General features: G+C 39.2%; 1 protein-coding gene across 1 annotated transcript; it reads left to right on the top strand.

Annotated features, from left to right (window-relative positions):
* On the top strand, positions 1-25,438 carry LOC122702591 (N-acetyllactosaminide alpha-1,3-galactosyltransferase-like). Its single transcript, XM_043916161.1, is given in 5 exon segments — positions 1-80; positions 1,800-1,832; positions 4,412-4,465; positions 19,900-20,037; positions 24,195-25,438. Coding segments are annotated over 5 exon segments (999 nt in total). The 3' UTR covers positions 24,889-25,438.
* The last annotated feature ends 1,486 nt before the right edge of the window (positions 25,439-26,924 follow it).

The raw sequence follows: 26,924 nt of genomic DNA on the forward strand, positions 1-26,924 counted from the left end.
ATGAGATACCAAAGGAAAACAATTCAATTGTTATTATTTTTATTGTTTCTGTGGACCTTTCAGAGAATGTTTCATTTCAGGTAACTTTAAAAAAGTAATGATATTTTATTCTCATGTTGGTAAAGGATCTAGTGTATTCAGAAAGGTGATAAACTCTCACCCTGAATGAATCATCATCCAAATATATTGATCCAAGTATACCCAATTATATCCAAATATATTAACATAAACATAATCTTCAGCATAAAAGTTCTTTGTTTCTAATGTGATCAAAGGTAATGTAATTTTTGTAGGTCCATATGTGCATGGAGAAGCAATGTTAAAGTACCAAGACAGTTATTATGTAATTGATGACAGTGTAATGTTAGTACATGTTGTAAACTGCCACTTTTGCATGGGTGATATTAAAAAAAAAAAAGTCCCTAATATTGGTGACTTCACACATTAAGTGTGGTATTTGTCCCCATATATTTGAGCAAATAGAGAGATTTCATTGGTAATTAGGAAATTTCATTGTTTTTTCTTTTGCTTGGTTTCTTTGGCTGTGCTGCATGGCTTTTGGCAGTGAAAGAAGAGTCCTAACCTTTGGGCCACCAGGGAATTCCCACAAATGTCATTGTTTAAATGTTATTAAGCAAGCTTCTCTGTCATTTGTACCTCAAATAATTACTTCGGTTTTTTTTTCTCCAGATATAGCATGCAGTCCTAATTGCAATGATTTTTATCATGTTTATTACTGTATTGCTTATAACCAACAATATATTTGGCACCTAGTGTGTGTCTTAGTCTAGTTAAGCTACTTTAACAAAATTCCATAGACTGGTTGGCTTATGAACTACAGAAATTTCTCACAGTTCTGAAGGTTGAGAAGTCCAGGATCAAGGCACCAACAGGTTTGGTGTCTGTTGAGGACACACTTTCTAGTTCACACACAGCCATCTTCCCAATGTGTCCTTCAATAGCAGAAAAATCTCTGCCATAGGGTCTCTTTCCCAAGGACATCAATCACATTCATGAGGGCTCCATCCTCATGATCTAATCACCTCCCAAAGGCCCTACCTCCTAATGCCATCACCTTAGGGGTTAGGACTTCAAAATACGAATTTGAGTGGTATGCAAATATTTCACATATAACATTACATGTTCATTAAATATTTGGTAATATTAGATAACAAAATTAGGTAATAAAATGAATGGGTTCATAGGGATATAAGTCCTGGGGGTTCATTGGTAGGACTGATGTTGAAGCCGAAACTCCAATATTTTGGCCACCTGATGCGAAGAGCTGACTCATTTGAAAAGACCCTGATGCTGGGAAAGATTAAGGGCAGGAGGAGAAGAGGACGGCAGAGGATGCGATGATTGGATGGCATCACCGACTCAATGGACATGAGTTTGGGTGAACTCTGGGAGTTGGTGATGGACAGGGAGGCCTGGCGTGCTGCGGTTCTTGGGGTCACAAAGGGTTGGACACGACTGAGCGACTGAACTGAACTGAACTCTGTGTGCTTGCTAAGTTGCTTCAGTCATGTCCTACACTTTGTGACCCCATGGACTATGGCCCGCCAGGCTTCTCTGTCCATGGAATTCTCTAGACAAGAATACTGGAGTGGTTAGCCATTCCCTCCTCCAGGGGATCTTCCCAACCCAGGGATTGAACCTACGCCTCCTGCATTGCAGGTAGATTCTTTGCCACTGAGCCACCAGGGAAGTCCCAGGGAAATAAATCTAGTCATATTAAATGTGGAAACCCTTTATATAAGTTTGAAATTAATACAATGCTTTTCATTTATCCTAAACACAAAGAAATTACAGAGGATATATCAGTGCTGGTAAGTCTTTATCTGCAAATAGGCTATGACTTCTTTGAAGACTAAATAAGTTGGAGGGCAATGGACTAGCTGCAAGTCCTTGGCAGGGTAAACCTATAGGCAGGGCAAATCAAGGCAATTTTACAAATAAAGATATTTACAAGTGGAGATATTTGTTTAAGGTCGGAGTACCAGGAGTCAAAGAAAGAGCAGACTGGCAGAGTGCTATCTCTGATAGAGGAATGAGACCTGGTTAGAGGAAGCATGTTACAGAAGCCAGAAGCCAGCCTACAGGAACCTTGGATCTTTTAAAGCTCTGCAGAAACACATGGGAATTGAGTATTGGCTAAAAGACTCCCAGGTATTAATTACATACCACCTGAAAAATCATGCCATCAGAATGTGTGCAGAGAGGAAACTTCCTCAAAGTTTGTCCAAGATTCAGCATCATAAGATACTGTGCTTGTGGGAACACATAGTGAAGTGGAAGCAACTTTACCTTATGTTGCTTGTTGTGTTCAGGGTCCTTGTCTGTCTCATGGTTACATGACTGCAACATCCCCACTAAGACCGAGACTCCATATACTTGGGCGAGCTGTGCTATATGGGAAAATAATAAAGAAGCTTTTCATGTACCAGGCAGAGTATGTTTTCTCATGGCCAGCAGGGCATTGGAACTCTCCATCACCTGAAAAAAGCAGGAAAATCCTAGGCAAAAAGTGGGAACATTCAAGGAAAGCCTGCTACAGCAGATGCTGGGAGAAAGAATGGATTAAAATGCTTTCTGCCAAAATGTATTCAGTGCAATACAACCTAACAATCATCCTATTATTAATATTAGCTCTCCTTAGCATCAGGAGTCTATAGCTGTAGCATAGTAATACTTATCATCCAAGGCATTGTTATTGATGGAAGCGGTGCCTGGCAGAATGTCACATCTCAGCCACATTCCAACATTGCAGTTACACCCATCTGTGTACATAGGCACAAAGACAATCTCATGACATATGACTCAGCTCCACAGCTGCCTAATCCCCTCAACTCAGCCCAGAATCAGCTCTCCCAGGGTGTCTAGCAAAAGTGTCATAGAGCTTTTACAAAAGAGGAAGAGTAAGGGCTCAGGCATGATTGTTGGTCTTTTCAGCTACTGTGTGACTATGGGCAAGATAATAAAAGCTCTCTGTGCTTCACTTTATTTCATAGGAGTGGATTGAATTAGATGATACTTAGGAAAGTATTCAATAAGTATTAGTGATTAATGAAAGTAATCTAAATATATCTGGCAGATTAGGGAATACTCCCCTTAAGAAGGGATATTTAAATGAGACCTAAATGCGATGTGGGAATTAGCTGGTGGAACCTGTGGCATATTTAAGGGACTAACCAAAGGCCAGTGAGTCTGGAAAACTGTCAATGTGGGGCTAGGTAGGAGAGGCGGGTGAAACAGTGTGAAGGGTCAGATCATACAGAATATCATAGCTATATAAAGAATATGGACATGATCCTTAGGACAGTGGGAGGCCACTGGACATTGTTAAATAGAATAGTGATTGGTAACATTGGAGCTTCAGGAACATGTTATTGGAAGTAGAGTGGAAATATATCGTGAATCAGTTGTAAAGGTAACATGCAGGGATAAGGAGAGGCAGCACATCGCTAATTACATGGATAGAAACATGAAGGAATTTTCATTATATTGTGCTCCTTTCATTATATTGTGTACCTTTGAAAAGGTACACAAATTTTTAAAAAGTGAACAGTGAGGCCAATAAGGAGGCTATGGTAGTAGCCCAGACAAGGAATGACGCTGACCTGAAGTCATGTGGTAGCAGGGAATGGAGATAAGGGATGGATTTGAGATGTTTTGGAGGTAAAACCATCAGGGTTAATGATGGGTTTGATGTTGGGATTCAGAAGGGCTCTGAGTGGAGAATGACTCTCATATTTCTGCCATGCAAATCCAAGCAGATTCAGTGAGTTAAGGCAACATATGAAGAGGAACTACTTTGGGGAAAATATGATGACTTTAACATTAAACATCTTCCTTTGGTAGCATCTGTGCAAAATTCAAGTAGAAGACTTTAGAACTCAGTTGTATATACTAGTATTACATTCATGGGAGAAGTATCTTTATATATAAGAACTTGGAACCACAGAAAAATGCCCAGAAGATTGTCAGTTGATCAAACAGAGTACTTAAGAAAAATCCTTCCAAGAATAATGATCAAATCAAGGCTGCTGAGCAGATAGGATATTTAAGGCTAGTCTTAGGTAGAAAATATGAATATATTTTCATTGTGGTAGAAGGCACTACAGGTAAATTTGCAGATGAGGTTGCAGAAAGTTGAGGGAGCTTCTGTCTGATGATTGCCATTTTCTCTATGAATTAGAAGATGAGAATGAGGACTGTGGGAACAGATAAAGACTCCTGGGATGCACAGAGAATTACTCTGAGGGTGGAAATCATGATTTTTCCATGCCACAACTATCAAAGTTCACTATTAATTTTCTGCTTCATGCTTATTTTGCATTTTACATCTGATAATACATCTCAAACTCTATACATATTATGTGACTCTTTGCATTATTTTTCCTAATAGGTCTGTGAATACTCAAACAGAAGAATTAAAGATATCAGACTGTTTTTTTCCCAAGTAAGAATTCCAAATCTAATATGTGTGAGATTAATCCATAGACTGCTCAATAGAAATGAACAGATGGCAACAATACTGTGACTGGCATTCCAAATGTTGGCGAGCAGATGGATCTTTGATGGTTATTTTAAAAAATAAGCAGTAGCCGAGATCAACTGGGAATGGACATTAGGACCTAAGTCCTCCATGAATGAGAATTTAGATGATAGAAACACAATGGGTCCTAGAATGATGGACAGTCAAAAATGTAAGGGTACATTTGAGATCATTTGGTTGTTCCTCCTCATTTCACCAATGAGAGAACCGAAGCCCAAATCAGGTGGGTGGGCTGTCTGTGCACTTCGTGCCTTAATACAACAGCTTTCTTCTGGCCTCTCTGCCTCCATCTTCTTACTCTACGCACCTGTCTTTCACCTTCATGCTGTAGATCTGAGGACCTCTCTTAACTGAAACTTTGAAAAGAGATATCCAATTATTGGATAATGATCCGTGACTCTTCCTCCCATAATATCACTACATTTGTCAGATCTAATCAGATCATACAAAGCACACCGACTATTTAAACAAAGATTTTAGTATAAAGAATTGCTGATTACTATACAGTGGTTAAGGGGCTTCACAGGTGGTGATAGTGGTAAAAAATCTGCCAATGCAGGAGACCTCAGAGATGTCAGTTCGATCCCTGGGTCGGGAAGATTCCCCTGAAGGAGGGCATGACACTCCAGTATTCTTGCATGGAGAATCCCATGAACAGAGGAGCCTGGCAGGCCACAGTCCATGGAGTTGCAGAGTCAGACACTTCTAAAACAACTTAGCACCCATGGACACCCATAAAGTCATTAACTAGGTAACCTGAAAAACTGAAAATACAACTCTAAGGTGTCATAGAGGGAACAGCTATAGGAAGTAATTATTTTCCCTGGTTCTGAAGAAACAAAAGGAAGAGACTCTAATTATTATACCTTGAAAACTTAGAGACAAATCTCATAGAGCATAAACTCTGATGCAGCTCAACTGATGTGCTCACCTCTGAGCTCTAGGGAAGCCTCTTGGGGCAGAGAACCAGCCCTTCTAAGGAGGAGCACGGTGAGACTGGTTTTGCACGTGTTGGAAAAACTGAAAGTTGGATTCAACTGCTCAGGAAAAGAACTGCTATTGCTGTGGTAAAATGCATTGCTGGAATGGGACTTGCAGGCACAGGATGCAGACAAGAAGCCCACAGGAAACAGAGAAGAGCAAGTTTCTTCTTCCTCCAGCCTTGTAATTTTCCTCCAATGCCCTCTATTAGTAGAGCCTAACAGGGTGCCCATTGGCAAAGGAGAAATGTGATTTGCAGCGTCCCAGCTCAACATAATAAAGCAGGGTATACTGTGGTGGGTTTAACTATGAAAGACAATAGCTTAATAACTGACACAGCCTCCCCCTAACAAGACACGTAAGTTATAGCCTCATAATTCAAGGTACTGATCAATCACAACAGGTGAAAAAAGGAGAAAACCATATAATCATTGAAGTAGATTCCAAATAGGCTACTTTTAAGTTTCAATCTCCATTCCTTTTTATTTTTTTTTGGGGGGGGGGTTGTGTTTAAACAGCAGAGATTTATTTTCTCCCATTTCTGAAGGCTGGAAATAGAAGATCAAGGTGTTGGCAAGTCTGGTTTCTTTTGAGGTCTCTCTTCTTGACTTGCAGCTGCCTGTCTCCTTGCTGTGTCCTCACAAGGCTTTTTCTCTGTGTACACATTCCTGGTGTCTCTTACTCTTCTATAAGGACACCGGCCCTATTGGCTTTGGCCTCGTCCTCATGACCTCGTTTAACCTTAACCTGTTAGTTGCTCAGTCGTGTCCGACTCTTTGTGACCCCATGGACTGTAGCCCACCAGGCTCCTCTGCCCATGGAATTCTCCAGGCAAGAATGCTGGAGTGGGTTGCCATTCTCTTCTCCAGGGGATCTTTCCGACCCAGGTATCAAGCCTGGGTCTCCTGCATTGTAGGCAGGCTCTTTACATCTGAGCCACTGGGGAAGTCCTGTTTAACCTTAATTACCTCTCTAAAGGCCCTATCTCCAAATATTCAGACTGGGATTACACCTTCAACACATGAATCTGGAGGACACAATTCAGTCCATAACAAGCTCTGAACCAGCTAATAGAATCTTTCTCTTGCTGTATGTCCGTTCCTATTGCACTTTTCATTTTTTTTCATTGATGATCATTAAGGCTGAACATCTTTTCATATGAATATTGGTCACTTGGACATTCACTTTTGCAAACTGCCTGTTTATATCTCTTCTCCTTTTTATCCCACACAATGGATTGTCTTTTTTTTTTTTTAAATAGATTTGAATACACATAATATAAAATTCACTATTTTAATTGTTTAAAAATGTACACTTTGGGGCTTTCCCGGTGGTCCAGTAGTTAGGAATATGCCTTGCAATGCAAGGGAACTTGTTTAATCCCTGGTGCACAAAGACTCCACGTGCTGCAGAGCAACTAAGCCCATAGGCCATAACTACTGAGCCCACATGCTGCAGTTACTGAAGTCTGCAGAGCCTAGAGCCTGCACTCCACAGCAGGAGAAGCTGCTGCGATGAGAAACCCATGCACCACAATGAAGAGTAGCCCCTGCTCACCACAATTAGAGAAAAGCCTGTGCAGCAACCAAGACCTAGAGCAACCAAAAATTTAAGTAAATAAATCTTTTAAAAATGTACAATTCTAGCTATCTAATTCCAGAATATCTTCATCATAGCAAAAAAGAAGCTCTGCCCATTAAGAAGTAACTTCTCATTCCCCGCTCCTTGACAAACACTAATCTGCTTTCCATCTCTCTGGACTTGCCTATTCTGGACATTTCCCTATGAAGGGAGCATAGGATGTTTTGTTATTTTTTTAATGTCTGACTTCTTCACTTTGCATGTTTTCAAGATTCATCTATACTGTAGCATTTATCAGTATTTCATTCCTTTTCATAGCTGAGTAGTATGCCATGGTATGGACATACGACACATCCATTCACCAGTAAATGGACATTGAGTCGTTTCCACTTTGGGGCTATTATAAGTAATGGTGCTATAAACATTCATGTACAAGTTTTAATTTGAAATCATACTTTCAGTTCCCTTGGGTATATATCTATAAGTGGGTTTACTGGGTACATGGTAATTCTATGTTAAATTTTTTGAGAAACCACCAAACTCTTTTCCATACAGTTACATCATTTTATGTTCCCATCAACAATGTATGAGTGTTTCAATTTCTTTACATCCTTTCCAACAGTTGCTATTTTTTGTTTTGCTGGGGGTGTGTGTTTTTGCTTATGTTATGGCCATTCTAGTGTGTGTGAAATATCTTATTATAGTTCTGATTTACATTTCTCTAATGATTAGTGATGTTGATCTTGAGATGTCTTTGGCTTTGGCATCAAAGTAACATTGGCCTCACAGAATGAGTTAGAAAGTTCTATTTCTTTGGAAGACTTTGAAAATATAATTGGTGTTAATTCTTTAAGTGTTTGGTAGAATTCAACAGTTAAACCATCTGATCCTGGGCTTTCTTTTTTAGGAGATTTTCAATTACCTTTACTTGTTTTAGGTCTATAGGATTTTCTAGTTCTTCTTGAATCAGTTTTAGTAGTTTGTGTGTTTCCAGAAATTTATCCATTTCATCTATAAGGTCTATAATAATGTCCCCATTTCCATTCTTGATTTAATAATTTGAGTCATCTCTGATTTTTTCCTGGTCAGTTTAATTAAAGGTATGCCAATTTCATTAATCTTCACAAAGAATTGACTTTTGGTTTCATTGCTTCTATCATTTTTTTTCTCTATTCAGTTCTCTCTACTCCAGTCTTTATTATTTCTTCCTTTTGTTGGCTTTGGTTTTGTTTTTCCCCCTTTTTCCAGTTTTCCCCCTTTTTCCCCTTAAGGTAGAATGTGAGATTACTAATATGAGATCTTCCTTTTTTTAAATATAGATGTTTACAGCCATACATTTCCTTCTGAGTACTGATTTTCTGTCTCCCATAAGTTTTAGCATGTTGTGTTTTCATTTTTATTTATCTCAATTTATTTTCTTTCTTTTTTTTTTGTTGTTTTGTTTTTCATTTATTTTTATTAGTTGGAGGCTAATTACTTTACAATATTGTAGTGGGTTTTGTCATACATTGACATGAATCAGCCATGGTTTTGCATGTATTCCCCATCCTGATCCCCCCTCCCACCTCCCTCTCTACCCGCTCCCTCAGGGTCTTCCCAGTGCACCAGGCCCGAGCACTTGTCTCATGCATCCAACCTGGGCTGGTGATCTGTTTCATCCTAGATAATATACATGTTTCAATGCTGTTCTCTCGAAACATCCCACCCTCACCTTCTCCCACAGAGTCCAAAAGTCTGTTCTGAACATCTGTGTCTCTTTTTCTGTTTTGCATATAGGGTTATCATTACCATCTTCCTAAATCCCATATATATGTGTTAGTATGCTGTAATGTTCTTTATCTTTCTGGCTTACTTCACTCTGTATAATGGGCTCCAGTTTCATCCATCTCATTAGAACTGATTCAAATGAATTCTTTTTAATGGCTGAGTAATATTCCATGGTGTATATGTACCACAGCTTCCTTATCCATTCATCTGCTGATGGGCATATAGGTTGCTTCCATGTCCTAGCTATTGCAAACAGTGCTACGATGAACACTGGGGTGCACATGTCTCTTTCAGATCTGGTTTCCTCGGTGTGTATGCCCAGAAGTGGGATTGCTGGGTCATATGGCAGTTCTATTTCCAGTTTTTTAAGAAATCTCCACACTGTTCTCCATAGTGGCTGTACTAGTTTGCATTCCCACCAACAGTGTAAGAGGGTTCCCTTTTCTCCATACCCTCTCCAGCATTTATTGCTTGTAGACTTTTGGATAGCAGCCATCCTGACTGGCGTGTAATGGTACCTCATTGTGGTTTTGATTTGCATTTCTCTGATAATGAGTGATGTTGAGCATCTTTTCATATGTTTGTTAGCCATCCGTATGTCTTCTTTGGAGAAATGTCTGTTTAGTTCTTTGGCCCATTTTTTGATTGGGTCATTTATTTTTCTGGAATTGAGCTGCAGGAGTTGCTTGTATATTTTTGAGATTAATCCTTTGTCTGTTGCTTTGTTTGCTATTATTTTCTCCCAATCTGAGGGCTGTCTTTTCACCTTGCTTATAGTTTCCTTTGTTGTGCAAAAGCTTTTACGTTTCATTAGGTCCCATTTGTTTATTTTTGCTTTTATTTCCAATATTCTGGGAGGTGGGTCATAGAGGATGCTGCTGTGATTTATGTCGGAGAGTGTTTTGCCTATGTTCTCCTCTAAGAGTTTTATAGTTTCTGGTCTTACATTTAGATCTTTAATCCATTTTGAGTTTATTTTTGTGTATGGTGTTAGAAAGTGTTCTAGTTTCATTCTTTTACAAGTGGCTGACCAGTTTTCGCAGCACCACTTGTTAAAGAGGTTGTTTTTTTTTTTCCATTGTATATCCTTGCCTCCTTTGTCAAAGATAAGGTGTCCATAGGTTCGTGGATTTATCTCTGGGCTTTCTCTTCTGTTCTATTGATCTATATTTCTGTCTTTGTGCCAGTACCATACTGTCTTGATGACTGTGGCTTTGTAGTAGAGTCTGAAGTCAGGCAGGTTGATTCCTCCAGTTCCATTCTTCTTTCTCAAGATTACTTTGGCTATTCGAGGTTTTTTGTATTTCCATACAAATTGTGAAATTCTTTGGTCTAGTTCTGTGAAAAATACCGTTGGTAGCTTGATAGGGATTGCATTGAATCTATAGATTGCTTTGGGTAGTATAGCCATTTTGACAATATTGATTCTTCCAATCCATGATCACGGTATGTTTCTCCATCTGTTTGTGTCCTCTTTGATTTCTTTCATCAGTGTTTTATAGTTTTCTATGTATAGGTCTTTTGTTTCTTTAGGTAGATATACTCCTAAGTATTTTATTCTTTTTGTTGCAATGGTGAATGGTATTGTTTCCTTAATTTCTCTTTCTGTTTTCTCATTGTTAGTGTATAGGAATGCAAGGGACTTCTGTGTGTCAATTTTATATCCTGCAACTTTACTATATTCGTTGATTAGCTCTAGTAATTTTCTGTAAGAGTCTTTAGGGTTTTCTATGTAGAGGATCATGTCATCTGCAAACAGCGAGAGTTTCACTTCTTCTTTTCCTATCTGGATTCCTTTTACTTCTTTTTCTGCTCTGATTGCCAAGGCCAAAACTTCCAACACTATGTTGAATAGTAGTGGTGAGAGTGGGCACCCTTGTCTTGTTCCTGATTTCAGGGGAAATGCTTTCAATTTTTCACCATTAAGGGTAATGCTTGCTGTGGGTTTGTCATATATAGCTTTTATTATGTTGAGGTATGTTCCTTCTATTCCTGCTTCCTGGAGAGTTTTAATCATAAATGAGTGTTGAATTTTGTCAAAGGCTTTCTCTGCATCTATTGAGATAATCATATGGTTTTTATCTTTCAATTTATTAATGTGGTGTATTACATTGATTGATTTGTGGATATTAAAGAATCCTTGCATTCCTGGGATAAAGCCCACATGGTCATGATTTTTTTAATATGTTGTTGGATTCTGTTTGCTAGAATTTTGTTAAGGATTTTTGCATCTATGTTCATCAGTGATATTGGCCTGTAGTTTTCTTTTTTTGTGGCATCTTTGTCTGGTTTTGGAATTAGGGTGATGGTGGCCTCATAGAATGAGTTTGGAAGTTTACCTTCATCTGCAATTTTCTGGAAGAGTTTGAGTAAGACAGGTGTTAGCTCTTCTCTAAATTTTTGGTAGAATTCAGCTGTGAAGCCATCTGGTCCTGGGCTTTTGTTTGCTGGAAGATTTTTGATTACAGTTTCGATTTCCTTGCTTGTGATGGGTCTGTTAAGATCTTCTATTTCTTCCTGGTTCAGTTTTGGAAAGTTATACTTTTCTAAGAATTTGTCCATTTCTTCCAAGTTGTCCATTTTATTGGCATAGAGCTGCTGGAAGTAGTCTCTTATGATCCTTTGTATTTCAGTGTTGTCTGTTGTGATCTCTCCATTTTCATTTCTAATTTTGTTAATTTGGTTCTTCTCCCTTTGTTTCTTAATGAGCCTTGCTAATGGTTTGTCAATTTTGTTTATTTTTTCAAAAAACCAGCTTTTAGCTTTGTTGATTTTTGCTATGATCTCTTTAGTTTCTTTTGCATTTACTTCTGCCCTAATTTTTAAGATTTCTTTCCTTCTACTAACCCTGGGGTTCTTCATTTCTTCCTTCTCTAGATGCTTTAGGTGTAGAGTTAGGTTATTTATTTGACTTTTTTCTTGTTTCTTGAGGTAAGCCTGTAATGCTATGAATCTTCCCCTTAGCACTGCTTTTACAGTGTCCCATAGGTTTTGGGTTGTTGTGTTTTCATTTTCATTCGTTTCTATGCATATTTTGATTTCTTTTTTGATTTCTTCTATGATTTGTTGGTTATTCAGAAGCGTGTTATTTAGCCTCCATATGTTTGAATTTTTAACAATTTTTTTCCTGTAATTGAGATCTAATCTTACTACACTGTGGTCAGAAAAGATGACTGGAATGATTTCAATTTTTTTGAATTTACCAAGACTAGATTTATGGCCCAGGATGTGATCTCATCTGGAGAAGGTTCTGTGTGCACTTGAGAAAAAGGTGAAGTTGATTGTTTTGGGGTTAAATGTCCTATAGATATCAATTAGGTCTAGCTGGTCCATTGTGTCATTTAAAGTTTGTGTTTCCTTGTTAATTTTCTGTTTAGTTGATCTATCCATAGTTGTGAGTGGGGTATTAAAGTCTCCCACTATTATTGTGTTACTATTAATTTCCTCTTTCATACTCGTTAGCGTTTGCCTTACATATTGAGGTGCTCCTATGTTGGGTGCATATGTATTTATAATAGTTGTATCTTCTTCTTGGATTGATCCTTTGATCATTATGTAATGTCCTTCTTCTTCTTGGGTTGATCATTTGATCATTATGTAATGTCCTTCTTTGTCTCTTTTTACAGCCTTTATTTGAAAATCTATTTTATCTGATATGAGTATTGCGACTCCTGCTTTCTTTTGTTCTCCATTTGCGTGAAATATTTTTTTCCAGCCCTTCACTTTCAGTCTGTATGTGTCTCTTGTTTTGAGGTGGGTCTCTTGTAGACAGCATATATAGGGGTCTTGTTTTTGTATCCATTCAGCCAGTCTTTGTCTTTTGGTTGGGGCATTCAACCCATTTACATTTAAGGTAATTATTGACAGGTATGGTCCCGTTGCCATTTATTTTGTTGTTTTCGGTTCACGTTTATACAACCTTTCTGCATTTCCTGTCTAGAGAAGATCCTTTAGCATTTGTTGAAGAGCTGGTTTGGTGGTGCTGAATTCTCTCAGCTTTTGCTTGTCTGTAAAGCTTTTGAATTCTCCTTCATATCTGAATGAGATCCTTTCTGGGTACAGTAATCTAGGTTGTAGGTTATTCTCTTTCATTACTTTCAGTATGTCCTGCCATTCCCTTCTGGCCTGGAGGGTTTCTATTGATAGATCAGCTGTTATCCTTATGGGAATCCCTTTGTGTGTTATTTGTTGTTTCTCCCTTGCTGCTTTTAATATTTGTTCTTTGTGTTTGATCTTTGTTAATTTGATTAATATGTGTCTTGGGGTGTTTCGCCTTGGGTTTATCCTGTTTGGGACTCTCTGGGTTTCTTGGACTTGGGTGGCTATTTCCTTCCCCATTTAAGGGAAGTTTTCAGCTATTATCTCCTCGAGTATTTTCTCATGGCCTTTCTTTTTGTCTTCTTCTTCTGGGACTCCTATGATTCGAATGTTGGGGCGTTTCACATTGTCCCAGAGGTCCCTGAGGTTGTCCTCATTTCTTTTGATTCTTTTTTCTTTTTTCCTCTCTGCTTCATTTATTTCCACCATTTTATCTTCTACCTCACTTATCCTATCTTCTGTCTCCGTTATTCTACTCTTGGTTCCCTCCAAAGTGTTTTTGATCTCATTTATTGCATTGTTCATTTTTAATTGACTCTTTTTTATTTCTTCTAGGTCTTTTAAACATTTCTTGCATCTTCTCAATCTTTGTCTCCAGGCTATTTATCTGTAACTCCATTTTGTTTTCAAGATTTTGGATCATTTTTATTATTATTATTCTAAATTCTTTTTCAGGTAGATTCCCTATCTCCTCCTCTTTTGTTTGACTTGGTGGGCATTTTTCATGTTCCTTTACCTGCTGGGTATTTCTCTGCTGTTTCATCTTGTTTAGATTGCTGTGTCTGGAGTGGGCTTTCTGTATTCTGGAGGTCTGTGGTTCCTTTTCATTGTGGAGGTTTCACCTGGTGGGTGGCATTGGACGATTGGCTTGTCAAGGTTTCCTGGTTAGGGAAGCTTGCATTGGTGTTCTGGTGTGTGGAACTGGATTTCTTCTCTCTGGAGTGCAATGCAGTGCCCAGTAATGAGTTTTGAGATGGGTCTATGTGTTAGGTGTGACTTTGGGCAGCCTGTATGTTGATGCTCAGGGCTATGTTCCTGCGTTGCTGGAGAATTTGTGTGATATGTCTTGCTCTGAAATTTACTGGCTCTTGGGTGGTAGTTGGTTTCAGTGTAGGTATGGAGGCTTTTGGATGGTCTCTTATTACTTAATGTTCTGTGTATTCAGGAGTTTTCTGGTGTTCTCAGGTTTTGGGCTTAAGTCTCCTGCCTCTGGATTTCAGTTTTATTCTTCCAGTAGTCTCAAGACTTCTCCAACTATACAGCACTGATAATAAAACTTCTAGGTTAATGGTGAAAAGATTCTCCATCGTGAGGGACACCCAGAGAGGTTCACAGAGTTACATGAAAAAGAGGAGAGGGAGGAGGGAGATAGAGATGAGCAGGAGGAGAAAAAGGGGGACTCAAGAGGAGAGAGACAGATCTATGCAGTTGTCTGTTCCCAGTGTTCTCCGTAGCCCAGACACCCACAAAGATTCACAGAACTGGATTGGGAAGAGAAGGGGAAAGGAGGAAATAGAGGTGTTCTGAGGTAGAAAATGGAGAGTCAAAAGTGGGAGAGAGTAATCAACACACTCCTGAATAAAAATGGGAACTGAATATTGGATTCTTAAATGTCCAAAATTTATATCACATACTGAAAAACAAAAATCAAAAATCTAGAGTAGAGGTTGGACTCTTAAAGATACAATATTAAAAACAAAAACACAAAAAATTTTAGAGATATATATGAAGTTCGATTTAAAAATAGGGCTTCTCTTTTTTTTTTGCAAGGTTATAGTGAAATGAAAATGAAAATTAAGGAGTAGTAGAGGAATAATAGAGGACTTTAAAAGAAAATAAGAGAAAAAGAAGAAAAAAAAGAAAAAAAAACAAGAAAAAAAATTTTTTTCCTAATTAAAAAAATCATAAAAATATATGAAAATGAAAGTTAAGGAGTAGTGGGGGAGTAATAGGGAATTTTAAAAGAAAATAAAAGAGAAAAAAACAAAAGAGAATAGAAAAGAAAAAAAATTTTTTAATTAACAACAACAACAACAAAAAAAGGTAAAAATATATCTAGGAATTTCTCTGGAGCTGTTGCGGTTGGTGTGGGTTTGGTTCAGTTTCAGATAGCTCCTGTTCCAGCTTATACTTCTCGATATCTATAGGTCCCTTCCGGCGTAGTTGGTATTATCTACAGGGATTTTAATCTGTTGCACTGGTCCCTTCTGAAGTGGTTCCCTTTGTTTATTTGGCTTCTGTTTGCCCGTCTCTTCAGTGCCTAATTTCCGCCCTGACACAGGCGGGCGGAGGTGGTCTCTTGTTCAGGTTCGCTAGTTCCGTCATGATGCGGGGAGGGAGGGGAAATGCTTTCCCCGTCTACGCTGCTCAGGCTCCTGGCTGCTCTATATGGAGCGTGCCCTGCATTGCATGCGGTTCCAGTTTTCGGGTACTCCACAAAAGCGCGGACTCGGTTGCGCCTGCGTTTTGTGCCTTCCCCGGCCCGAGCAGCTCAGGCAGCCAGGAGCTTGACGGGTGCACTCTCCCCGGGTGTGGTACGCCTTCTCCCCTCTGCGGCCCCAGTCTCAGTTTCCGCCTGCGCTGGTTGGGTGCATGCGCCTTGAGTTTAGCCGCGACCCTCCCGGCGGATGTCGACATCCAGAATCTCAGGAAGTCTTTGGTTAGAAACTGGAGGCCTGTTTGCAGTGTGGTAGGGGATGCCATCTCTGGGGCTGAGTTTGCCCCTTTCCCCTCCCCCCCGCCTCCTGCCTCCGGCGGGGCTGGGCCGGTCTGCCGCAGGCTAGCTCTTCTCTGGACTTGCTCAGACCCTTTGTTCTGTGAACGGCCGGCAGTGTGTTCAGGCCGGTTAATTTTCTCTCTCTCTTTTGCTATCCCACATTTAAGTTGGAATCTCACAAAAGCTCCCTCCAATTGCCCTCAGGGCACTCAGGCCCGGTCCTTACCCTCAGCAATGCCGCCCGCTCCTCTCCGTTCCGCCCCCACTTGCTGGTGGCGGATGCGGGCGTCTGGGGTACTTTTCTGCTGGGAGTTGCTTTTAGGCACGTAATCTGTGGGTTTTATTTATTTTTCCATCCCAGTTAGGTTGGCCTCTGAGATTCGAAAACGTCCCCCAGATCTGCCAGTGCGAGGGTTTCCTGGTGTTTGGAAACTTCCTCTGTTAAGACTCCCTTCCCGGGACGGGTCTCTGTCCCTAGCTCTTTTGTCTCTCTTTTTATCTTTTATATTTTGTCCTACCTCCTTTCGAAGACAATGGGCTGCTTTTCTGGGTGCCTGATGACCTCAGCTAGCGATCAGAAGTTGTTTTGTGAAGTTTGCTCTGCGTTCAGTTGTTCTTTCGATGAATTTGTAGGGGAGAAAGTGGTCTCCCCGTCCTATTCCTCCGCCATCTTGGCTCCTCCTCAATTTATTTTCTAATTTCCTCATGATTTTGGAGTTTTTTGTTTTTGTCCCTTATGATTTTTTCATTTGGCACATCGGTTGCCTAGGTGTGTTGTTTAATTTCCAGGTGTTTATGAATGTTCTAGACTTATTTCTGTTACTGATTTCTAATTTCATTCCATTATCATTGGGAAAGATAGTTTGTATGTTTCCAGTCACTTTAAGTTTATTGAGATTTGTCTTATGGTCTAACATGAAATTTATCCTGGAGAATATTCCATGTGTATTTGAGAAGGACATATATTCTGTTGTTGGAGGAAGTATTTTGTGTGTGTCTGATTCATTCTTTTGCCTGGTCAAATCTTCTGTTGACATCCTAAAGTGAATTTTTCCTTTCAGCTATACACTTCTCAACTTCAGTATTTCTATTTCATTTGTTTTTGTAATTTGTGTCTTTATTAGTATTCTCTATTTGTTGAGACAATGTTCTTCTGGTTTCCTTTAGTTCTTTGTCCATGGCTTCCTTTAGCACTTTAAGCATATTTCAAATGGTTGATTTAAAGTCTTCTTAGAAAAACTCAGTCAATGTCTAGACAGTTCTCGTTAATTTGTTTTCCTGTGAATGGGCTGTACATTCTTCTTTATTTGCATAACTCTTAAATTTTGGTTAAAAACTAGACATTTTGAGTATTATAATATAGATTCTCTGAAAATCAGATAGTTTTGCCTCCTCAAAGTTCACTGTTCTTATTTGCTATTGGTTGTTTGTTTGGTTTTGTTTTTCCATTTTTTTCTAGTTTCCTCCCTTTCCACCTTAAGGTGGAAGGTGGAAGGTTTTTTTTATGGTTGTTTGTTAGTGGCTTCTCTAAACTATTTTTTTTTTTTTTGCCAAGGTCAGTTCCCTTTATTAAATGTTCATTTTTCACAGACCAGGAATACAAAATAAAAGTAGAAATAGGCCCCAGTTAGGAGCTACAGAACTGCCCTCACAGGACCCCTGCCTGCGGCAACTTGTACAGGACAAGCAGCAGCTGTACCCCAAAGGCCAGGAAGGCAGGGGGCGCGGTGGGATCCGGCCCTGCCCTGGCCCCCACCCGATGTCTCCCCGGATTATAAACAGCCATCTTCTGAAGCCGCAGGGTGAGACACCTCCCCTGCGGCCCCAGGAAGTGCAGGCTAGCAGGAAAGCTTGTTCAGATGGCGCAGAATCCAAGGACTGCATTTCATAGGAGAAAACGGATACCAAAACACGGGTGGGGAGACTCGGGCTGGGACGGGGCAAGCTCCAGGAGACACAATCTTCCTCTCTATTCATCAGACCCTGACGCCGAGTCTTCTGAGCTGGAGGGAGTACTGGCTAGTTCTTCTTCTTCAGAGTCCTCACTCCGCCTTCTCTTCTTTGTGCTCTTGTTTTCTCCGGAAGAGCTGTCATCACTGGACACAAACTCTTTGCTCTTGAAGCTCTCGCTCAGCTGCCTTGATGAAGACTTCGACGATGAGCTCCGAGAGGGTGTGGATTTCTTCTCCATCTTCACCTTGACTTTTCTCTTCTTCTTGGACTTGTCCCTAGGTGAGCAAGAGGAAAGAGGGTACTGGGCCCTCAGGTTCCCCACGTCATCCTAAACTATTTTTTTTAAAGACTGTATTCTTTGTCTTGTTTTGTCTCGGAAGTCTCTGAGCTACCCTTAGGTTGTGGTCAGAGAGTTGTTTGACAGAGATTTCCTTAAAGTGCCTAAAACCTGAGAGAGGGAGGTGTTAGAGGGCAGAAGGAGGAGGAAGAGGAAGTGAAGGAGGAGGAGAAGGAGAAGAAGAAAAAAACAGAAAAGAAAGGAAAATAAAACAGAAGAAAACACTTGTATCCTTTAAAGATTGGCTCTCTGTTTGGGCCCTCCTTCAGCACAGCCCAGTTGTTTATAACTCTGCCCTGGCTTTCACTTCTTGTGTGCACTGAACCTAAATATCAGTCAGGGCTGAAAGCCTCAGATCTTCACAGATCTTTTCTGAACATTCATTCTGCCCTGAACATGTGCATGGATTTCTCAGTTCCTTGCTCTGTGTGTGTCTGATTGACACATGGGATCTTGTCAAAGCCCTTACTTCCCAAAGAACTGTCTTTCAAATGTTTCCTCCCCAGGCTTTCAACATATATAGTGTCTATTTTAACGGAAATCTTTTGACTCAGGTGGAAGGGGCTTGTTCTTTTACAATTTTTTTTTTCAAGGAATACCCTCCCCTTCAATTCTTAGAGAATGTTAAGTACAAGAAAAAAAGCACTATGAGTCAATCCTTCAAGGAACTCTCAGATAGGTTAAAAAGATAAACACAATCCCTAGGAATTAGATCCACTCTTCTCCCTGCTGAATCAGATACCCACACTGAGAACATAATATGGTTTTGTCTTTTCAATACCATTGTTATACTAGGAAGAGAGTTGGTGCAAGGCTGGGTTAAAACACCTCAGAGTTTTTCTAGTCCTACCATATTGAGTTTTTTTTTTTTTCTTTTTGAGATAACTTTTGCTTGGTTGCTCTAAATATTTGGCTATCTTCCAAAGTTCTGACAAAGTTGATTCTGACAGTATGCAACAATATTAACACTGGCAGCATTTCAGATTATGAGAACTGGGAAGTTCATTTTTAAAAAATATTGCTTCTGAAAAGAATCAATGTCCAAAGTTTAAGATGGTAGATCTTGTCCAACTGTAAGAGAAATTGTTATTTTAAGCTTTGGGTGACATTTCAACTATGCATCCTCAAAGATCTTGGAATAACAATATAATCAGTACATGTACTTTTGTAATGATCTAACCCTCATGATGCAGCCGTGAAATTAAAAGATGCTTACCCCTTGGAAGGAAAGTTATGACCAACTTAGACAGCATATAGGGACATTACTCTGTCAACAAAGGTCCGTCTAGTCAAGGCTATGGATTTTCCAGTAGTCATGTATGGATGTGAGAGTTGGACTATAAAGAAAGCTGAGCACCTAAGAATTGATGCTTTTGAACTGTGGTATTGGAGAAGACTATTTACAGTCCCTTAGACTGCAAGGAGATCCAACCAGTCCATCCTAAAGGAGATCAGTCTTGGGTGTTCACTGGAAGGACTGATGTTGAAGCTGAAACTCCAATACTTTGACCACCTGATGTGAAGAGCTGACTCGTTGGAAAAGACCCTGATGCTGGGAAAGATTGAGGGCAGGAGGAGAAGGGGACGACAGAGGATGAGATGGTTGGATGGCATCACTGACTCAATGGACATGAGTTTGGGTAAACTCTGGGAGTTGGTGATGGACAGAGAGGCCTGGTGTGCTGCGGTTCATGGGGTTGCAAAGAATCAGACATGACTGAGTGACTGAACTGAACTGAACCGAGCCATTTCTGATAAACTGTTTCTTCAGTTTATCATGCCATCAAGGCTCTGGGTTAGAAATAAGGAAACGCTGCAATCAGACATAGTCTTTATACATTAGCAATATCTACTAGAATTTTATTAAAAAGTATTTTGCTCATAATTCTTATATCTTCCTTACAGTGCTGTAAATCGCTCAAACATAACTACCAGCTGGGCAGCTCCAATTGTGTGGCACAGCACTTATGATGAAGTGGTGCTGGAAAATTACTACACAAGTCATAAAATTACTGTGGGGCTGACTGTGTTTGCCGTGGGAAGGTAGGTATTGCTGAATGACCTTTATATTCAGGTGTTTTATTTTAGAAAACGGGAGATTATCAATAATCTACCTCAAGAATTTAGAAAAAGTAGAACAAAATAAAACCGAAGAAAGCAGAAATAAGGAAGTAATAAAGGTGAGAGCAGAAATCCATGAAATTGAAAACAGAAAAGTCTCAGAGAAAAATCAATGAAGCAAAAATGTGGTTCTTTGGGGGGGAAAAACCCAATAAAATCCATAATCACCCAGGAAGACTAGCCAAGAAAAAAAATTAATGCAAATTACAAATATGAGGAAAGAAACAGGGTATATCACCTTAGACCTTGTAGACTTTAAAAGGATAATCAGGAAACACTATAAAAATTCTCTACTATCTGACAACTTAGAGGAAATGGACCTTAAAAAGCACAAACAACCACAACTCACCCAACATGAAACAGATCAGTTGAATAACCCTATAACTATTGGGGAAATAGAATTCATAATTTTAAAAACTCCCAAAGGGGCTTCCCTGGTGGCACAGCTGGTAAAGAATCTGCTGGCAATGCGGGAGACCTGGGTTCGATCCCTGGGTTGGGACAATCCCCTCGAGAAGGGAACAGCTACCCACTCCAGTATTCTGGCCTGGAGAATTCCATGGGCTGTATATAGTCCATGGGGTCACAAAGAAAGGACTTTCACTTTCAAAGTCTTTAGGCGGAGATAGTTTCATCAGAGAATTCTACTAAATATTTAAAGAAAAATTAACATCAATTCTACACAATCTTTTTCAGAAAAGAGACTAGAAATCATTTTATGAAGCAAATGCTGTCTTGATATAAAAATCATACCAAGAAAAGTACGAAAAAGTAGTAAGTTGAACAATACTTATCACTCATTAAAATGATAAAGTTATCAGCTTTATAGCAACTTGCTATTAAATATTGATAGTAATTTATTATTTAATAAAAAGAACACAGAAAGAGGAAGAAAGGGAGGAGGAAGGGAAGACTCCTTACTGAAGAAGTTTCCCATAACCTCCTCCAGGACTCACTGTGGTCTCTTCAAGTTGCTGCCCCAGGATTTGTAACAAGATCCTGGGGAGTGAACCCACTCTGGGGCAGTGCTTCTACCTTCAGGACACAGATGGAGTTTCTGATTCCTTCCTACACCCTCCTGAATAGAACACAGAGTCTTGGAAGGCTACTGTATGAGGGACGGGGCGCTGAAACCACAGCTTCATTAACCTCACCATGAAACCCCCACTCTCTTTTAAAGAACCTCTGAAAGCTCAGGAATAAATGGCATCAATTTCCTCTGGAATTACAGGAGTATAGGTGGGGCTGAAACTAGGAGGATAGATTTAAAGTATCTATATGGAAATTTTCAACATGAATATCTGCTACAGGAATGAACAATTAAGCCAATAAAATAAAACAGAAAAATACCATGCAAATATTAAAGACTTTCTATTCATTGACAATAGCACTGTAGACCCATAGGGAAAGATTTCCATAAATGATGTTGGAGAAAATCAATGTCAACACAGGAAAACTGAAATTGTACTTCTATAGCATATCATGTACAAACATACAAACATCAATTACTAGGTAGTTTGAAGACCAATAGTTAAAAGAAAAACTATATCTTCATGAACTCAGGATGGAAAAGGATTTCTTAATCAAGACATGGAAACTACTAATCATAAAGGAAGAGACTGATAAGTCTGACTGCTTAAAATTAACTTCACCTAAGGAAAAATCAGAGAAACCCAAACTGAAGGCCATTTTACAAAATACGTGGTCAGGGTCATGACCCAACAAGAAGAGAAATTGACAGAGTGGAAGAGACTAGGGAGACTAGAAGAGACTAGTGACTGAATGCAGTGTGTGTTCTGGTTTGGATCCTGGAAACTGAAAAGGTCATTAGGGAAGAAGCTGGTGAAAATCACATAAAATCTGTGATTTAGCCAATAGTATTTTACCACTGATAATTTCCTAGTTTTGACAAATGTGCTATGGTTATATAATATATTACTATTAGGGGGAGGTGGGTAGAGCATATGTGGGGACTCTGTAATATATCTGCAACTTTTCTGTAAATCTAATGCTATGCTAAGTCGCTCAGTCGTGCCTGACTCGAGACCCAATGGACTGTAGCCTGCCAGGCTCCTCTGTCCATGGGATTTTCCAGGCAAGTATACTGGAGTGGGTTGCTATTTCTTTCTCTAGGGGATCTTCCCAATCCAGGGACTGAACCAACATCTCTTAAGTCTCCTGTACTGGCAAGCAGGTTCTTTACCACTAGCACCAACTGGGAAGCAGGCCTTGCTAAGATCCAGTGTAGTAAGTCTAATAGCATTCCAACATAGGAAGTATTTTAAAAATTGGGGGGGAAAATGTTTGCCATTGTAGTGAAAGTAAGGTTTTTTTTTTTTTTTAATTGTAAATGCCTGATATTAAGCTTTTGATTGATTGCTGAGACATCCATTGTATTTATTTTTCATTGGCCACACTGTACAGCTTGTGGGATCTTAGTTCCCTGACCAGGGAGAAAACTTGGGCCCTGTGCCATAAAAGGGCAGAGTCCTAACCACCAGACCACCAGGGAATCCCCTGAGATATCCATTTTAAAGACACCCATCTCAAATGAAAATATTGCTTACTAGCTAAACAACTAGATAAAGAACCAAGTCACCCTACCCATGAAATCTTCCTTTTAGAAAGTCCTGAGTGATCTGATCTACATAAATGACCACTTGCATGACCCCATTTTTCCCCCTCCCTTGCTTTAACTTCTGCTGTTACATTTAAAATTTGTCAATAGAGTGAACTCGAAAAACCCTAGGCACCCCACCCTCAACCCAGTAAAGGCAGAACCCTAGGTCCTTCGTGTTTCTCTCTCTTTCTCTGTCTCCCACCACCTCCAACTTGTGACCTCACTGTGTGGCCCCAGGCATGCCACGTATCCTCTAGGATTTGTGATTAATAAAGCTTATTTTCTCAAAGTTCCCTATGGTTGTTGTTGAGGTGCTCCTTGAAATTATAATAAGAATGACAAAGACTGGTCCAGCCATAACGTAGGCTCTGGTGATGTCTGGTGGGAAGTAGGGCTGTCTTACCACAAGTAGTAGGGACTCCAGTGAGTGCCCCCAGGCACTCCTAGCCGATAACGTCACTATCAGTAGTCAGAGACTGATGCAAAACAGCCCCACATCACATCATACACAAAAATTAACTTGAATAATAGACTTAAATATGAAAGAATAATAAAGCTACTAGAAAAACATATAGGAGAATATTTTCACTACTTTGAGGGGGCAAAGATTCCTTAAGTATGACACAAAAGCACTAACCATAAAAGAAATATGGATAAATATGGACTTTGGATTTGAGTTGCTAGCTTCCAGCTCAATATAATATTTTAAGTGATATTTTTCCATAATGTACCTAGTAATTTTAGATACTCCAAACTAGAGAGTTTTCTCCTGACTCCATCTGTTGTATTTCTTAAGGCTCTGATCAATATCCAGAACTTATTTCTAATGATCATATAAACATCATTTGAACTAGTCACATACATTACCTTTTCTTTTTTGAATTCACCTGAGGCCATTTATTACTACAAGAATCCTTAACTGGCTGGAGAGATTGGAAATGAGAAAGTTTGCCTTCAGTCCAGCAATCTTAGCACCATATTAAAAGGCACAGGGCAAAATAAGAATCCCAGTGCTAAAGTGGATACAAAGCATGTCACTTCTGACTTTTTATGCATAATTAGCTACTCTAAGTAAGCCACAGGCATCAATAACTGCTCTTGCAATGACCTATGACCTTTCCTGCCTACAATCTCTAAAACAAGTCCCAACTGCTCTGATAACCCTGAAAACTCTGGCTTTTGTTTTGTGCTGGGCACGGTTCAGTTTTCTGATCTCACCAAGTTTCATTCCCTCTCATGAGAAATTCCTCTTTTCTCCTATAATCCATAAAACCTCACCAGGGAGAGGAAAGGCAGACAATTTCACTTTTACAGTACTTAAATACAACTCAAGAAGCATATCTAATGTTTGGTTCCTTGGTAGCATTTTCAATAAAACTACAGTAAGTATAATTTAAATAGTATGTGTTTCACTAACATATAAGAAGATGAACTTAATTGCTTCTTATTTACTTCACAGATACGCAGACCGTTATTTGTATACATTTATAACATCAGCTGATAAATATTTTATGGTTGGCCAGAAAGTCATCATTTACAGCCTGGTAGATGACTTCTCTCAGGTGCCCTGGGTAGAGCTGGCTCCCCTCCGAATGCTGAAAATTTTTCAAATAAAGTGAGAGAAGAGATGGCAAGACATCAGTATGATGCGCATGAAGATCATCAGTGAACATGTTGTGGATCACATCCAGTATGAAGTTGACTTCCTCTTCTGCATGGATGTGGATCAAATCTTTGTAAAAAAATATGGACTGGAGACTCTGGGGGAGTCAGTAGGTCAGTTACATGCTCATTGGTATAAGACAAGTCCTTCAGAGTTACCTTATGAGAGGAGTCAGTCATCAGAAGCATATATACCTATTGGTAAGGGGGACTTTTATTATCACGCTGCTGTCTTTGGTGGTACTCCTATTCAGGTTCTCAATATTGCTAGGGAGTGCTTCAGAGGAATTATGAACGACAAGAAAAATAACACTGAGGCAGTGTGGCATGATGAAAGTCACTTGAACAAATATTTTTTCCTCCATAAACCCACTAAAATCTTGTCACCAGAATACTGCTGGGATGAGTTTGGATCTAATAGTATTAAGAATGGCACTTTCAAACTCTATTGGGCTATTAAAAATTATGACTTTCTTAGACAGTCAGTGTAATTTTATAGCCCTTCCTTGGTGCTGCTGAATTTAAAAGCATCATTTTGTCTTGTCTTTAAAAAATTAGTACTTGACAAATTTTAGCACCATAAAAGTAATCACTAATAAAATGACAAATTCACCAACACAGTTATATTCATACTTTTCCTCACCTTTCTTTTTGAATCATAAAATATAGGATATAACAGTTACAGAATGAATATATTGATATCAGATGGAAATATAGTGTTCTCATATCTTGTGTGAATTTTAAGGAAGTATTTTTTTTGGATCACATTGGACAAAATAGAATCTGTCAGGAGAAAATGAAATCTGAAATATTTTCACTGATCCAGCTAGATATATATTTCTTATATTGCTTAAGGAAAGGGATAATCTAGGGGTATGGATAAGGGAAATCAGTGCAACTATACTAATCTACTCTTTATGTAAAATTTTGAGACATTAAAGCTGCCACCAGATGGGCAGACAGTCACTTAGAAAACTGGGTTATTCAAAAAGAACTGTTTTTTTTTTTTTTTTAAACTTTTTAGTTTGTATTGGGGTGTAGCCTATTAACAATGTTGTGATAGTTTCAGGTGAACATGAAGGGACTCAGTCATACAAATGGATGTATCTATTCTCTTCCAAACTCTCCTCCCATCCAGGCTCCCACATAACATTGAGCAGAGTTCCATGTGCTATATAGTAGGTCCTTGTTGATAATCTATGTTTAATATAGCAGAGTGTACATGTCCATCCCAAATTCCCTAACTATCCCTTCTGCCCTTCCTTCCCACCTACAGCCATAAGTTCAGAATGTGTTTTAAAACTACAAAGTTATCTGTTGTAAAAACTAATAAGGAAATTTTAAATATAGAGAGAAAACTGAAAGTCTTCCTATACTCTCCCTTTGAAAACCTATCACTCAATATTTCCTTTATATGCATTTATATACCCACCACATGATTATATACACACACATGTTTGTGTGCTTGTGCCTATATGCTTATATATTATTTTATATAAATTAACTTATATCTTGACTCATTGGAAAAGACCCTGATGCTGGGAGGGATTGGGGGCAGGAGGAGAAGGGGGCGACAGAGGATGAGATGGCTGGATGGCATCACAGACTCGATGGAAATGAGTTTGAGTAAACTCCAGGAGCTGGCGATGGACAGGGAGGCCTGGTGTGCTGCGATTCATGGGGTCGCAAAGAGTCAGACACGACTGAGCAACTGAATTGAACTGAACTGAACTTATATCACATAAATGCACACATGCATGCATGCATACACATTTTATCAATTGTCAGGGTCTAGTTAGGAAAATAGAACTACTGTTCCAGGTATTTCAAACAGTGGGAATTTAACACAGGGGATTGGACGTATATAAGTGATAAAAGAGTTGAGGAGAAAATAAGATATATATGTATATATGTATCTTCTTTATCCATTCATCTGTCAATGGACACTCAGGTTGTTTCCATGTCTTAGCTATTGGAACTAGTGTTACTATGAATACTGGGTGCATGTGTCTTTATGAATTAGAGTTTTCTCCAGATATATGCCCATGAGTGGGATTACTGGGTCATATGATAACTCTATTTTCAGTTTCTTAAAGACCTTCCATACTGTTCTGCATAGCTGCTGCAACAACTTACATCTCCACCAATAGTATAGGAGGGTTCCTTTTCTTCCACATCTCTCCAGCATTTATTATTTGTAGACTTTTTAATTATATGTATATATTCATTCAATGAAGACAGTAGCCCTCCTGGGACTGAAGAAAAAAAATTGTAGGATGTCCAGAAAGAGCTAGAACCTAGCATGAGCTGCCTGGCATGAGATGAAACAACAAAGAGGATTTTTAGTCACTGCTGCATTGGGCAGATGAGAAAAATGAGAGACCCAAAAGTTGACAGACAGATGGCTACCACAACCCACCCATTCTGCCTTGAAACGGCCATACTCATCCTTTACCCATATCTAACTCTCATAAAACAACTTTATGTTTCCACTTTGCAGAATTCAACTAACTTTTGTACAAGTAAA

Source organism: Cervus elaphus, chromosome 11, assembly GCF_910594005.1.
Source record: "Cervus elaphus chromosome 11, mCerEla1.1, whole genome shotgun sequence".
NCBI classification, from domain to species: Eukaryota; Metazoa; Chordata; class Mammalia; order Artiodactyla; family Cervidae; genus Cervus; species Cervus elaphus.